Raw genomic sequence first — 16,393 nt, 5'->3', positions numbered from 1 at the left:
CCATACTCCGTTACTAACTTAGAGCTGCAGTATGAAACGGTATACAGCGAAGACTTAGCACGTAGCGCCGGTATGGAATACAGCTCCGGGAAGGCTTTCCTTTACGATCACGTCGTGATGTACAAGACGTTCAGCTTTACAAATAACGTCGAAGAGGTCATCAACCAAAGCATTAACCTTCCCAGGCGCAGCCTTACAGGGATAATGTTGCTGTTCGCAAAGACATACACGGCAGGATTGCGTGACTCCGAGGCGTTCTTTAATCCTAACATCACTAACGTAGGCGTTAGCATTAACGGAGTGCCTAATAAGGTTTACTCACAAGGGATAAAGCCCGAGGACATGTACCGGGAAGTCGCGCGTAAGTTTGGCGACCAAATTGGCCCAAAGGAATTCTTTAAGGATAAGTATGCGCTGTGGATCGACATGCGCACGACGAACGACGAAGACCTACATGGACAGGGATTACGCCTGGTAAATACCCAGGACGGCATTACGTTGGAGATCAAGCGCACCAAAGACGCCAGCGACACTACTAAGATAAATGCATACATTTTCGTAGTCTCAGACGCGCAGCTAAGCGTGGAAATGAATCAGCTAAAAAGCGTTGCGTACTAGGATGACTGAGGATAAAAATATCCCTTACGTATAATATGCTCCGCGTATTCGAAAACAACGAAACTAAACTGCAATGCCTAGTGCAAAGCGACAAGCTGTACTTTAAGGCGAAAGAGGTAGCAAAGGCATTAGGTTACGCAGACACCAAAGATGCTATTAAAGTCCACGTGCGGGATAAGCATAAGAAGAGGCTTAGTGAATTTAGAATAGAGGTGAATCGCCTCCCTTCTGGTTCACACCCACAATCCCTGTACGTGACGGAATCTGGTTTGTATCAATTGATATTCAGCTCCAAACTGCCAACGGCAGAGTCGTTCCAAGATTGGGTCTTCGAAGACGTCCTACCTACGTTAAGGAAGACGGGGAAATACTCGTTGGATGGTCCAAATAAGTTGACCTTCAAGATCGAGGATGAGTTCGACTTACATAAGAAGGTCATCGATCGCATACGCCGGTTTTACCCTACGCTGTTATTAGCACCTGGACTCGGGGAATTGCAAGATACCACCAGTAAAAGGATAACGTGCTGGCAAAAGGGCTACCAGGCAGGTCAACCCGACATCCTAATTCTTAACTCCCATAAAAAATACAATGGGTTATGTCTGGAACTGAAGACGCCAAAGGGTAACGGCGTATTGTCCGACAAACAAAAAGCGGTATTGGCGCAATATGAAATGAATGGATACTTAACGATGGTAAGCAACGATTACGATCTGATCTGTAGGGAAATCGACCGTTACGTCGACGGCATTCGCATACCTTGCCCTGGCTGCGTTAAGGCTTTCAAGTCGCAGGAGACGCTACAAACGCACCGAAAGATATTTCATAAATATAATGATAGTTGAACAAACTCACTGGCGCGAATTAATACAAGGCATTTCATACAAAATAAAAAATTACGTCGTCTTCGAGGACATTAACCGTTTAAGGTTGGTCCTCTTAGACGGCAGCCAAGAGTACAGTTTATGGGCTCCTGACTGCGTACGGTACGTACTGCAAGGCGAAGAGTACACTCACATACGTAGCTATGGTAAAGTCAACGGTCGATGGAAGTTCGACGTTGAAAGAAAGGCGGAGGCTAATCCATTGTGTGATTAGTCGTCCTCATGGGCTTCTAGGTATTGGTCTGCTACGTCGGACCTCATTTTTTCCGACATGAAATCGATCGATATCGTAATCAAGGCTCCTCCTGCGAACGCTGCGATGTAAGGTAACATCATATATTAGACCATTCTTTTCGTATTGCAAGGTAATGATCTAAAGGCTTGGGACCTTCGTACAGGCAACACCAAATATGTTGACCGCTGCGTTGACAACCACATTTATCGCAGATGCCGTCCCAGTGTTCCCTATTCTCCCATCTTACTCCTTCGTAGTCGTCAAAGCATACGAAATCTTGGTCGATCTCCTTCTTACGTCGCGTGAGCACCCGGCCGGTTTCAAGGGGGCAACATCGCTCTGCTAAATCGCCGTGGGTCTCGCAGACCACATCTGTGAGGTCATAGCGACGGCAGCGGTACTTATGCCAGTTTTCTTCGAAGAGGGGTTCATCGCATCGGCGGCAATGACCTTTAAGGCAGACTCTATGCTCGCGGTGATATCGTAGGGCCTGTACAGTGGACAGTTCCTTACCGCAGTCACCGCAAACAGTGCTGATGGTCTTTTGGCAGACTTTCTTGGAAAGATGGTATTGCAGTCGCTGCTTGCTACTAAAAGCTCTATCACATTGCACGCACTTCATTATATATACCTTATTTTTTATTGTTAAATTGTTAAACCCTGTAAGAGGGTTTTAGGATAGGGTCTATTATTTCTTGTTATTTTGTTAAGCCCCCATTAAAAGATGAGGCATCATTCTTTCTCATTGTTGAAACCAGCAAAAAGATAATCATGTTAACCATTCTTCGATCGTGATGATTTAACAAAATAACAATAAAAAATAGGTCCTTACTTGAGACCTCTTTGCAGCATTTAACAAAATAACAATAAAAAATAGGTCCTTACTTGAGACCTCTTTGCAGCATTTAACAAAATAACAATAAAAAATAGGTCCTTACTTGAGACCTCTTTGCAGCATTTAACAAAATAACAATAAAAAATAGGTCCTTACTTGAGACCTCTTTGCAGCATTTAACAAAATAACAATAAAAAATAGGTCCTTACTTGAGACCTCTTTGCAGCATTTAACAAAATAACAATAAAAGAGAAAGACCTATGCTAATTCCCCTTGCCGGGGCTTAGTAAGATCTTCTTTGCAACCTCTTACTCTTCTCGAGCGTCGTCTAAAATCCTTTGTGCTTTAGTATCCGCGGGACACCAATGTCCAACGAAGTCTTCTTCAGAGAATACCTTATTACAGTGACAGCAGCTGTGTTTCTTACGAGGCGTCGGAGGGGTAACGATGATGCAGTCAGCAGGTAGTTCACACGTAATGCAGTCCATATATCTATGGGGGATATCGAATGAAGTCCTTAATGGACTCCTTAGCCCAGCCCGCCATTGTCAAAAGCGCGCCAAACCGTTCTGCACGCTTCAGACCACACATTTCATCGTACAATTCCTGTACGCGCTCTTTTAACCGGCCTATCTCTTCCCTTTGCATTTCTATGGTGTCTCTTTTATCTTTTGCGTCGGCGGCAATCCTTCTTACTGCTTCCACTGGGTCCATCTATATATGAACCCAGATCACATGCCTTGTAACGCTCTGATAGTAGGACCCACCGGCTGCGGAAAGACCCAGTTCGTGGTAGAGCAGCTATTAGGATCCTTTAGATACCGCTTTGACTACATAGTGCTGCTTTGTCCCACCTACGTGAATAACCGCACCTGGGAAGGCATAGGAGTGAAAGACGACGACTTCTTCGTAGATATTTTAGACCCTAACGAGTTATCCAGCCATTTGAAGTTCTGGCACAAGCAATTCCCTAAAGATACACAGACTTTACTCATACTGGATGACATTGCCTGTGGGGACGACGTAAAAAGACGCACCTCCGAATTAGTGAAGCTCGCTTTCAGCGGCAGACACGACAATATAAGCGTTTGGTTGCTTTCCCAGCAGCTTACCAGTGTCTCTAAGCCCTTTAGGGAAAACATAGGCTCTCTCGTAGTATTTTATACTCCAAGTAAGTCTGACCTGGAAACCATCTTAAGCGACTACGGCGGCGAGATAAGCAAGGAACAGTTGCATGAATACATGCGGCATTTAAAAACGCACCAACATTCCAAGATGATCTTCTCTTTGAGGTTTCCGTATGAGGTTGGAATCTATGATTCCTAATGTATATGGACATTGAGCAGCTCATAGATGAAGTCCCCACACAGTTAGATGAAAGTAACCTTAAGGAACAACTTAACATCCTCGTGTCTTCGGGGAAGTGCAAAGAAATGATAGGCAAGGAACTTACCCATGAGCAGGTTAATAAGCTGTCAGAAGAGGAGGTTAAGAAGTTCCATAAGAGGTACGAGGCCGCCCTTGCAAGTAAGACCACGGACGCCGTAGCAGATTCCGCCATCCGACTTGCCACTAAATTGCTTGGACTTGCACTGCCCATAGACGACGTGGAGCAACTACAGAAGGACATAAGAGATGACTATGTCATCGCCCAAGAACTTAAGATAACCTGCGGGTGGTTGTCTTTAAAGTGCGGTAAGTTAATGGCAGTCGCCTCTGCGGCACTTCACGTGGCTCAGCATGTCGACTTGAAGGAGGTACTAGGTTCCTTAGGAACATCTTGGAAGGACTTCAAGAAGGACAGAGAAGTCGAAAGGGTCTTCCAGGCGGCACTTGCTGAGGTACCTGATCAAGCCGCCTCAAGTACCTAGTCAAGTCGTTGTCAAGTCACCTCAAGTACTTAGTCAAGTCGTCCTTAAGTCATTCTCAAGTACTTAGTCAAGTCGTCCTTAAGTCATTCTCAAGTACTTAGTCAAGTCGTTGTCAAGTCATTGCCAAGTCATTGTCAAGTCGTCATCAAGTTACTTGTCAAGTCCTTCAAGTCCCTTAGTATAAGATGAGTGGTACCGAAGAACAACCTCAGGAGGAGCAGAAGATTACCAAGCCTAAATCTGCAGGCAGAGTTGCCGCGGGAAAGAAGCTCGCGGAGATGAATAAAAAGAATAAAGCAAAGAAAGAAGAAAAGGTGGGGGAAGAGGAATCCTTCATTAATCCTGGGTACGTCATTGGCGCGTTAGGAGTTGCTATAGCAGCAGGCAGCCTTTACTTACAATGGCGGGCAACGAAGCCAAAAGTAAAGTGGGAGGCCGTGCATGTGCCGCCAACATATCACGCACCTGTGGAACCGGCTGTTAGAAAAAGCAAGATCCCTGAAATGGAGTAGATTTATCACCCGTGGCGACCTAGATTTTCCTTCTCGCTTTGTAATATAATGTCGACCGCGTTGTTGAAAACTGTTGAAGAGGCAGCTATCATTACTTCCATCGTTGCGGGTATTGGTTGGGTAGGTAAGAAAGTGCTCAAAGAAGACTTTACTGAAGACCCAAGCAAGAGCTTCGCTAACTTTGCTAAGATGACCGCTGCCGTAGGCGGGGCTATCATGGTAAAGGATTACCTACGGAAGGAAAAGTACCTACCTAATGTATAAATGGTTAGCCTAGTCGCAGGTGGAGTTATTGCAGCTTTAGCATTCACTGGAGCTAATTATGGTGGTCAGTATTTGGATAGATTAGTTAGAGGTGATCGCAGCGGAGACTTAGCCGCTGAGAGGAAGAGACACGACTTAGCGCTGGAGAAATATCAGCGAGACGTGGCGGCTTGGAATGAAAAAAGACAAGCTTACAGGGATTGGTTGGACAAGAACTACCAAGACAAGATGCAGGCGGATAAGAACTTTGAAAATACAGACTACGCCTTTAAACTTTATGCGCAAGCACACCCCGGCTTTAGAATGAAAAAGCCTCAGTTCAAGAATTACTACCAGCCTTCTAAGAAACAAAAAGACAATGAATTGGTCTTTGTAGGAGTCGCAGGGCTGGCCGGAGGCGTGGCTTTGGCGTATCTAATATAATGATCGTCTTTTTGGAAAGCGACAAGAATAACTTTACCACTTATTTGAATCCCCCCATTAAAGCCTATAAGGTTCGGCTGGTTAGTTGCTCTTTGTACAATTCTTGGTATAATTTAATTAATGGCTTTGTCATCGGAACTTCCGGCACCAAACCAAAAATACCAGATTCCCATTACACCCCAATAACACTGGCTAAGGAGCTAGCGAAGCATGGATATACTCTTACCACAGGATTACCCCATGAAATGAAATTCAAGAAAAATAGTGGGAGTGCCAATCTAAAAGACAGTTCATTGGTAGAACTCCTGGGCCTTACTAGTACCACGATAAATAGCGGCAGTACATATGACGTAAAATGGAAAGTCGCATCCTCTTACGAAGTCTATTGCGATTTAGTTCATAGTTACAACAATGGAGAAAAGTCTTCTCTTATGTCCAAGTTTCTGCCCAAAGGTAATCCATTTGACCCAGTAGAATACACTCCCATTTCTTTGAGCTATGACTTGTCTAATTTGGTAGAAAGCATAAACATCACCATTAAAGTGGACGGAAAGACGGTGGATTTTAACGGACGTAAGATCAATCTTGTTTTGGAATTCATATAATGGGCCGCGTAGAGGACAAACTTAAAAGGATTTACTATGGGCCGGAAGGCTATTGGAGAGGAGCGTCAGCTATCAAGAAACTCGCGACCGCGGCCAGGGTATCAGACGAAACGGCTAAGAACTGGTTGAAAAAACAAACCCTCTGGCAGGTTTATCTTCCCGTGCCTAAGTACATTCCCAGGCCCAGCTTCACCGTAAATACCCCCAATGAAGTTCATCAGGCGGATTTGCTTTTCTTGCCGCACGATAAGGTGAGAAAGAAGACCTATAGGTACGCTTTGACCGTAGTTGATATCGCAAGCAGATATAAGGACGCCGAACCTATAACCAGCAAGGATTCTGGGGAAGTCGCAGAAGCCCTAGGTAGGATTTATAAGCGCGTCTTGAAATGGCCTAAGCTGCTGCAAGTGGATGCGGGGACGGAGTTTATGGGCGTGGTTACCAAGACCCTGAAAGACCACAGCACTAAGATTAGGAGAGCTAAAGCTGAGTACCACAGGGGTCAGAGCATCGTCGAAAGATTTAATAAAACCTTGGCCGAGCGTCTCTTTGGGTACCAGTATTGGAAAGAGCTGGAAGATCCGTCCAAACGCAACAGGGAATGGACTCAGAGGCTCCCCCAGGTCGTCGCGGCTTTGAACAACGAGGCGGCCAGGGCTACGGGGATAAAACCCAAGGATGCCATAAAAAAGAAACACGTGGAACACAAGTCCTTCGTCAGAAGTTCGAGGGCGGTCTTCCCCCATGAAAAGAAATTAGGTAATGTCACGGTTCGATATCTCTATGAGCCGGGTGAATTAGAAGGAGGATCCAAAAGAGCTACGGATCCTAATTGGTCTTTGGAAACTTACCAGATCCGAAGTGCGATAGCTAAGAAGGGTCAGCCCATCTTGTATTATCTTCATGATGGCCCCACTCGTGGGTTCGTCATGGAAGAACTGCTTATCGTGTGATGTCCGAATGCTATCGTATGCACTCCGTCATCACACATCCATCGCTTACCGTCAAATGCAGACAGTGACACCTTCTCCTGCGTGACGTTATGTATCTGATGACCATAGCTGCGCAGGCTGTTCATCTTATGCCGCTGTTCCTTGCGTGTTTGTAATACGTTGAGGTAGGACTCGTGCGTAATGTCCTTCTTAACCACGTACTTTTTTACGCCTTTAGCTTTCTTTTCTACGCCGTCTAACTTTAGCACGCTGTACATCTTTGGTTTCAGACCCACGTACTCTACTATGGGTTTTCCTAACATTTCGTCTTTCATCTTCCCAATTACCTTCTTATTCTTCGCAGAGTAAAGGAAGTGCTCCTTCGGGTAACCGCTGGTGTCGTACTCGTCTATGTCGGGGAGGCAGTCTTTGTAAACGTCTTCCGTTTGCACTTCTAGAATTAGGGAGTCGGTGTCTGTGTACAGGAGGCGACAGCGGTCTCCGTACTTTGGCTTAAGCTTATCGTAGTAGAACTCGTACATGAGCAGCTTCGATAGATCCAGCACCGTAAAGCCTGTGTAAACGGGCTTGTTTAGTAAGAGGTTTGCCTTTTTCATGTGAATCACGTAGAAGTTCAGCATTTCTACGTATCTAACGAAGCCTGGCTGTGACACGTATGCTTCTGCTTCCTCTTTGGTGCTGACTATTTTTACGCTTACGCGCTTGCGGATGTTCTCCATTGTCTTTCCGAACACGCTGTTGTTCATCAGTTTGAAGAGGTTTTTCTCGAAGTCATTTTTCGCTGCGGTACGCTTTTGCGTGTTAAAGTCAATGTAGGGGCGCATCCAGGGTTCCTGCGTGAATTTTAGGACTCTGTGGATCTTCTCTACGCGCATTCCGTGTCGCACGTAGAACTGCAGGTTGCGGTAATGTACCACATACTTCTTCTTATCCATCAGGTTCATAGTTAGTTTCCTGTACGGTTTGTAACCAGGGCACATTTGCTTTTGCAGCGGACTTAGCTGCTTAAATGGTATCTCTATCGCTTCTGGTGCTAAGGGGAACTCATTGTGTTCGTCGTGCAGGCGCTCTGGGTACTCCAGATCCACTTCTAAAACGTAGCCCTTGTCTTCCTCCTTTCCTACCTGCATGTAGAAGTCTATCGGCTTCACTGGATCCCATTCGAAGTCTCTCACAGGTAGGTACTGTGACATTGCCCAACCATAAAGGTTATTCGCATCCAGGTAGTAAATGTATGTGGTTGGTTTCTCTGGGTCGTGCTCTACTAAGGGGTTGTTTGCGCGGGCGTAACGTCGGCTGGGTCCGCATACGCCGCCACGAATACCGTCTTCCATAAACCGATACATGTCGTACTCCGTTAGGAGATCCAACTGCGCATTTGTTTTCTTTAACAAAGCACTCCAGCTGAGCCCAGGAGCCGTGTAGAAATTAGCGGGATCCAATCCGTAATATTCCATAGCCATCTTTCTGAAGCTTTGGAAAACATCTGCGAGCAGCACTACGTCAGACCTTAGGTAGATGTCGTGGTAGTCACCCATGTTCTCACAGGAGTACTTTTCCCACACGTCTAACGCATGCTGGTACTCCTCATCCTTTATACCAGACTCGTTTAGGGTGCTGTAGAAGCGATCTTTGGGTGGTAGGGGTTCTTTGAATCGATCCCAGGAGTCCATGTATTCGTATGGGTAGACTCCTTTCCTTTCCGCGCCGTATTGACTGGAAATGGGAAAGTTGGTGTTATACTTTACGAGGTTTGCTAAGGAGTCCGCCATAAACTGCTGCGAATCTAAGAACTTTAGCTTACCCACAGTTACGGACATGTAGCGCTCTTTGTTGTTGGGTATGCATTTGACGTCGGAGCCGTCTGTTCCTTGTAGTAGCAAATGGGAGTCGTAACCGCGGAGGTTGTGAAAGAACACCGGAATCTCCATGTCTGGATTTACTTTGAAGTTTATATTGCATTTCCAATGAGCCGCTCCTCTGTATTTACCCGTGATGTGGCAGTGATCCCTAACCTTATCCACATAGAAATCCTCAACAAATGCTTTGTGGCAGTGAATGCAGTGCGTGGAGGGCTTTCCCGGCTTCTCACCCTTCTTAGCATACTTCCCGCATTTAAAATGAGCTTCTCCTAAATACTTTCCATCTTCATCCCACGCTTTCTTGGCTCGTCTTCCAAACTGAAGAAGCGTATGTTGGCAAATGTGGCATTTTCTTGCCTTGTTAAAAGCCTCCTGGTTCTCTTTGGTAAATTCCATCTTCTTTGGACGTCTTAATTGTTCTCTAATCTCCCCCTCCTCTTCTCGCAATGCTTCTAGAAACTCATTAGCTGCGTTCTTACCTCGGTAAATCACAGGAGGGTTTGCTTTACCGTCTGATCTGACTACTATGTAACCAAAGGAGCAGATCTCGTGTAATCCTACCTTATTCGTGGCACCACGTTTCTGCTCTTCCTTAGTTATCAACGCTTCGAAGTCTGCATATATCACGTAAGGCACTTGCATCTGCTTTTGATGGTCTGCGTATGAAAGCTCTTTGTTGGTGGGTATCTGGATCCGTTGCGCCACTTCTTCGACTCCGCGGCAGATCTCATCGTGTTTCTTTAGGGCATTTAAGGATGTAAATGACAGCAAGCAGCAGTCACAGAAGTACTTTTTGCCTTTGTGCTTAGTATGTCTGTAGAATAGTCTGCTAATGTGTTTAACCCATGAGTAGTGTCCGCCGTGGTAGAATAAATGTACGCGCTCTCCTTTACTTTTTGACAGAACTAACGGTACTATCGTCTGCTCTCTGACTCCGTAAACGTTAATTGCTAGATCGTTTATTTCCTCAAATATGGGGATGTCTATCAACTGCATGGGAAATTCCACACCATCCCACTCTAAATCATCTGTGGGATACTTACTTGTCCTACAGGGATCCTTCTCTGCTGGATACAGTGCAGACCTGATTGCCCACATAAAGCATCGATTGTCTTCATTCTTCACGTTTACAATAGCCTTCTTCCTTTCTACCCACGTTGGTAGCGGTACGTAACTTCCCCCTCGTATGGGTACGTACCTGGCTATACTTATCTCTATTCCTTCAACCTCCTCTACTGTCCAACCCGATCCTTCTTTCGTGTAGTTAGACAGCGACTCCATTATTGCTTCTAAGGCTTCACTGAGTGACCTATCCAGATTCGTGGATTCTAATATCACTAACGACTTTGATCGCAACATTGCTGTCGTCATTACCTCGTCTTTTGATAAACTTACTTCTACCATTATGCTCGCTTTCAGGGCTCCTAATTCTTCTATACCTTTTCGGAGAGTCCTTTTAACCTTCCTTTCTGACTGACGCCAAAACTGTCTAACGTCAATCTCACCGTTACCGGGTATTGGCACCGTGCTGAAGTTGCTTTGGGATTCCATCTATATAATAGGAAATATTTTATACCTAATACCAAGCACTTTTTAGGTCGTCGTAGTCGTACTCACAGTCCTGACAATGCCAAAACAATTTAACCTTAGTCTCAAACTTCTTACCACATCCACAATCATAACTGCTCATACACTTCGTCTTCATTTTCAAATGCTTTTTCAAATCCGCTTCTTTCTTAAAAGTTCTCTTACATTCTTCGCACTCCATATATAGACTAACATATTTGCGCTGTTGCCCCCAACCACACTTGGAGTGGGGTTGTTTCCGTAGGTGGATTTTTGACGCGGGTCTTGCCCGCGTTGAGATTGCGCTGGAACCCCCATTCCCTATACTACTTGCCAAGCTTACTCAGGATTCTACTATTGACTATTGACTATTGATCTCGACCTCATTACTGACAAGTACAACTCTTCTCTCATGCTCCAAAGTCGTCATCGACAAACCCCACCTATCCTGGTTCAACAGTAAAATCCGAACAGTGATCGTTGCCAGACGACGTGCTGAGCGAAAATCATGCTCTATCAAACAGGCCGACCATCTAGCCGAATTTAAAAAGGCAAAGAACTACGCTACTATGATGCTCATGAATAAAGCCAGATCTCTTCACCTGACCGACCTTGTAAATGAAAACTGCCATGATCAGCATGAGCTCTTCAAAACTGTGAACTACTTGCTCTCTGACTCTTAAACTTTATCACCGCCCGCTAGCACAGATTCTGAAGATGCAGCCAATAATATCAGGAACTACTTTGTTCAAAAAGTTAATGGCATCTACAAACACTTCACGCAAGACAACGTAGACACTACAGAGCATCCAGATGACATCATTGACAATGCTACACCACTTCACCACTTCAAAGAATTTACCAAGTATGATGTCAAAGCAATCATAAACAAGACTTCCAAGAAAGGATGCTCATGTGTCGTATTTAGGACATCAAAATGTAGCCACATCACACCTTTGTTAAAAGAGTTGCACTGGCTGCCTGTCACCTACAGAGTACAATTCGATATCATCCTAATTACTTTTAAAGCATTGCATGACATGGCTCCCTTGTACGTATCAAAACTGGTACAGGTCAGATCTAAATACAGATTTCGATCCAACAATGCAGTATTGCTAGCTACACCACTAACAAAATCACCAAAATTATGGAATTCTCTCCCGGCCGAAATCAGGAACATTCATAACATTGATAATTTGAAAAAACATTTAAAGGCACATTTTCATCGTTTAGCATTTTGATGAACTTATCACTGACTCTATCGAATACCACAGTTTTATAATATTTAACATTGTATATAGATATTTATATTTATTTACATTATATAGATATATATATATAATATATATTTACATTATATGCATATATATACTATTTATTTACATATATTGACAATCAATAATATTTTAATAATTATTTGATTTTCATCATTATGCGGAATATTGGATTTTAGTTTTTTGAAAATTTGCGTTTTATCTAGATACATGTCATTTTATTTGCTCAATTGATCATTTCGTCAAGAAAAAATGTGCGTTATAAGTATTAAAGTTATTAATATTATTATCAGGAGAAATGTGTCACAGATTTTCTCTGTTTACTCTTTTAGATCTGGTATATTAACCCTTGATGTATCATGGCCAGCAAAGAAGAAAGGTGGGTGAATTTTCATTCCTCATTTGGCAAAAATCAAGTTCTGAATTCCAATATGACCTGCTGGGTATCAAGGGCTTACGAGTGAGCATCTGGCTCAAGAGACTAAGCAAACACTTCCTACCTTCTTGAAGTAAATTATATTATATTACAAGCAAATTTTATTAAATAATTAGTTCTAGTTAAGTTATTATTTGTTTATTGCATTAAATTATTGTACACATATTCTGGTTTTTGTGTTAAAACAATCTGCATTAAAAGCATCTGTGAGGAAGAATTGGAGCAACTTGTCATCCTTTTTTGATTGATTTTTGAGGCTTGTTTGATTATTTGGAAGACCAATCTATTGTCATTTTATAATCCTATGTATTTTTTTAAAATAATCATAAAACTTATTGCAAATGGTGCTGAAAAACCCCATTTTTCAGACTGCTAATATTTATTTTTTCAATTTGGTGTTTTGCAGAGATAATTACTTCAGCTTGACTCTTCTGTTGTTCCGTGTTGGGAACCAAAAGTTAAGAGAGTATTTCAAGACACAGTGGCCATTAGTTTATCAGGGTGTTAGACCTGGTACAGTACCACCCCCTTGGAATGACACACCACAAGATGCAGCAGAAATGAAAAACAGAGAACGGAGGCTGACATTCAACGGCATAGATGAAGAGACAAAGTTTAACTCAGGAAACACAAACCACTGGGACTTCTCACTTCTCACCTCAGTGCTGCAATATTCATCTTTGAAATTTGTGCTGCCTTCCAGTCCTGAAAGTAAAGCGTTAGATGATCTTAAAAAAATCCGTAACGAACTAATAGGACATGCTACTGATGCAGCAATACCTAATGCATTATTCCATACAGCATGGACAGACGCCTGCAATGCATTAGCACTGTTCAATGCGTCTAAGGCTGACTTCAAGTGTGTACAAGATGGTATGTAGTCCTCAGTCATGCTGTATTATAGATATCAATATATTATAACAGTTTTGTTAATGTGTTTTGTTTGATGAAAGTATCTGTACATTAAAAGTGGCAATATATATCACTACGATGTATGATAATCATGTAACAGTTAATGACCAGCCAACACATGTCAGTCAATATTTGGCTGACTGATGTACGTTTGCCAATGGTCGACCAATGCTTCACCAACACTTAGTGGACACATCACCAACACTACATTCACTCACTCTCTCTTACTTACAAAAGATTTTTAATCTGAGGATATTTGAATCTAGATTTATATTATGTCAAAAGCTTTTTATGGAATACACGTATATTTAGATGACAGTTACTGCATTATTGTTGATAAATAAGAGTTTTAAGTATACTATATAATGTTACTGACAACGTTCGTTCTTGATATTGTTAAATACAGATGTGAAAAAGCCATTGGATGTGTTGTACCCAATGCTGAAACAGTGTGTTAAACAAGAGAAAGAAGTAAAAGATTCTGTTGACACAAGTGAGTTAACACCATGTTAAGTTTTCTTAAAGATCTTGTTGAACAACAAATATTTTTCGATTTATAAAAAGCTGAGATAGTATAGGCTTGACTGAGAGTAAGAATGAAAATAAGTGTGTAAGATACCAAGCAGTTATCCCCGGGGGGCGGGGGGTACTACCTCCCCAACTTGGGTAGGGGTGTGCCACCAGGACCTCAAAACCCTGACCCTATCCCAGACCTAAAATTTTGAATTTACATACCCTACCCCAGACTAAGGCTAAGAATTGTACACCCTATCCCAGACTAAAAGACGGTTACTTAATAGATTGCAATCAATATTTACTAACGTTTTTATTGTTTTTGTGCTTGCAAAATTGAGCCTATTAGCCAGACAAAAATGACCAAATCGTTAACCCTATCCCAGACAAAAATGATACCCTATCCCAGACAAAATGTCAAAAAATGATACCCTACCCCAGACCCAAAAGCCAAAAAACCATACCCTATAGAGTGGCACATCCCCGTATAGCAAATATAGGGGAGTACCCCCCCCCCCCCCCCCCGGGCAGTTATCATGGTTATATTTAAACTCATCATCAATACTGAGACTGCATGGTGCAAAGACACCTACACTGCCATGTAGGTACAAGTACCACTTGTACAGCGGTAATGAGGTGACCATAGCAAAGTGTATAGTATGGAGCAACAAAGAAGATGAGCAATGATTTGCCAAAAAATATTGCTAATGGAGAGATTACTGGCCAAAATTCCTCATTTTTAATGAAGACGAATATTTTTCAAACTCATGAAAATTAATTAAGTGAAGCAAAGTCTTTATTTCAAGAGGGTAACACCTAAAAGTGAAACCCTCAAATAATAATAAATTTGTATTTAATATATTTTAAAAATTCTGAATTTACTATTTAACTTTTTTGCAATAGTAATCAACAGAATAGAGCAATTACAGCAGACAGTGGAAAAGCAGCATGAGACACAATCAGAAGCTGCAAGAAACATTGAAAGAAAAAGTAAGACAAAATATTTTACCTACCTAGAGTGCAAACAATTAATCCGTGAAACACTAATTACTAAATAGTACAAAATAGTGCTACTTAAACAATAGAAAACAATGGAATTTGCATGACATTGTGCTATTTAGTATTACTAAAGTTTCACGGTTATATTGTTTGCACTCTAGTAATTAACATTACCTTATGGGCCAATCATTATTTATGTCTAGGGGAGCTGGTTAAAAAGAGGGGAAATATAGAGAGAAAAGGGGGAGCTAGTTAGAGTGTCAGTTAGAGTGATAGGACATGTTGTGTTGATATAAAAAGATAAATTAAATACAATAAGATAAGAAAAATGTAAAGTTATAAAATATAAAAGAGTGATCTAAAAAGTCTTATGATATATACAAAATATTAAAAAGCTAATAAATATTTTTAATTTATACTATCGACTGATGTTATTTTCTCATAATCTAAGTTTAATTCATTATATTCTCATTATTGTATTATATTATTATCATTATATTCTTATTATGTATATGTCATGAAGTGGATGGTATGGTGACTGTAATGGTCCAGTCAGGTTATGGTGTGTAAGATGTCAGTTAGAGTGGTAGGACATGTATATGACATGAAGTGGATGGTATGGTGACTGTAATGGTCCAGTCAGGTTATATTGTATGTAATTAGCATAATTAATATCAGTGTTTTTCCTGTCATTCTTAACAGTTGATCAAGTGTTGAGTCAAGGGCAACAAGGTCAGAAGAGTTCATCAGCTGATGTCCAGCCAGGTTGGTTTTCTGAATTTGAGTTGGATTAGTTAAACTGCAGTTCATAATAGTATAATTTTAATTAATTTTTTTACACAGCACTTTCCAGTAAATTCTTAAGAGCGACTGTCCAGAAATATCGAGCAAAATCGAAAATTTGTGGCCACAATCAAAAAAATAAAAGTCCTTCATTTTTGGTCTGTAGACACTGTTTGATGAGTTTATGAACGTACTGGGGTCGGTTTTTCGATCTACGTAAAAAATCCGGATTTTTTTGAAAAAAACGATTTCACCCCGTGTCGGTCTAAAAATTGTTCAAGAAACGGCTGCGAATTACGCTTTCAAAAACATTCTCGCTCCAAGTGAAAACCCAAGTTACAATCAATTTTGCAACTGAATTCAAGAAAAGGGGTGTTGAACAATTGTTCCAGATGATTTTAGACGTTTTAAACTAAACTTTAGATAGAAAAAAATGCATTCTTCCAGCACAGTTATTCACAGTCTCGATTTTACCTCACATTTATAAAAGCGATTTTTCGCATGTGGCCATTCTCCAATTTTTACAAAACTCAAGCTGTACAATGTTCAAATAATAGAATAACACGAACTACAAAAATTAGTTTGGGTTTTTCCACAGGCCTTATGAAAACTTTATGCGAAGTTGGAAAAATTTGCCATGTAAATATGCAAATTAGCAGTTTGTTTACATCTCCACACCACAGATCACGGCCGCGAAAAAAGTCATCTAAAATAGTTTTAACAGCTTATTAATCCACACATTAGCCTATCTAAGGACTATCTAAGCATGATTGGCCTTTGTTATTATTTTAAACAATTATTTGTTGAAGTTAAGCCTACACTTCCGGTGTTGAAGACACTCAGCTTGC

At 41.8% G+C, this 16,393-nt stretch overlaps 1 protein-coding gene across 5 annotated transcripts in view; it reads left to right on the top strand.

Annotated features, from left to right (window-relative positions):
• LOC116297256 (uncharacterized) overlaps positions 1–16,393 on the top strand; it is a 55,159-nt gene that overhangs the window by 8,424 nt on the left and 30,342 nt on the right. For 3 of the 5 annotated variants that reach the window (XM_089024097.1, XM_089024094.1, XM_089024099.1), the window contains exons 2-6: positions 12,235–12,281; positions 12,745–13,211; positions 13,657–13,743; positions 14,667–14,753; positions 15,465–15,527. In XM_089024097.1, coding sequence (XP_088880223.1) covers positions 12,262–12,281; positions 12,745–13,211; positions 13,657–13,743; positions 14,667–14,753; positions 15,465–15,527 — 724 coding nt within the window. In that variant the 5' untranslated portion in view covers positions 12,235–12,261. Of the gene's footprint in view, positions 1–10,994; positions 11,680–12,234; positions 12,282–12,744; positions 13,212–13,656; positions 13,744–14,666; positions 14,754–15,464; positions 15,528–16,393 lie in introns of those variants that run through there. The other 2 variants (XM_089024100.1, XM_089024103.1) reach the window with 2 other exon arrangements.

The sequence above is a fragment of the Actinia tenebrosa genome, unplaced genomic scaffold (genome assembly GCF_029948245.1).
Source record: "Actinia tenebrosa isolate PJP-AT-01 unplaced genomic scaffold, QUT_ActTen_1.0 PGA_scaffold0__85_contigs__length_37466705, whole genome shotgun sequence".
In the NCBI taxonomy this organism is placed as follows: Eukaryota; Metazoa; Cnidaria; class Anthozoa; order Actiniaria; family Actiniidae; genus Actinia; species Actinia tenebrosa.
This window is presented reverse-complemented; position numbering and strand designations above follow the sequence as displayed.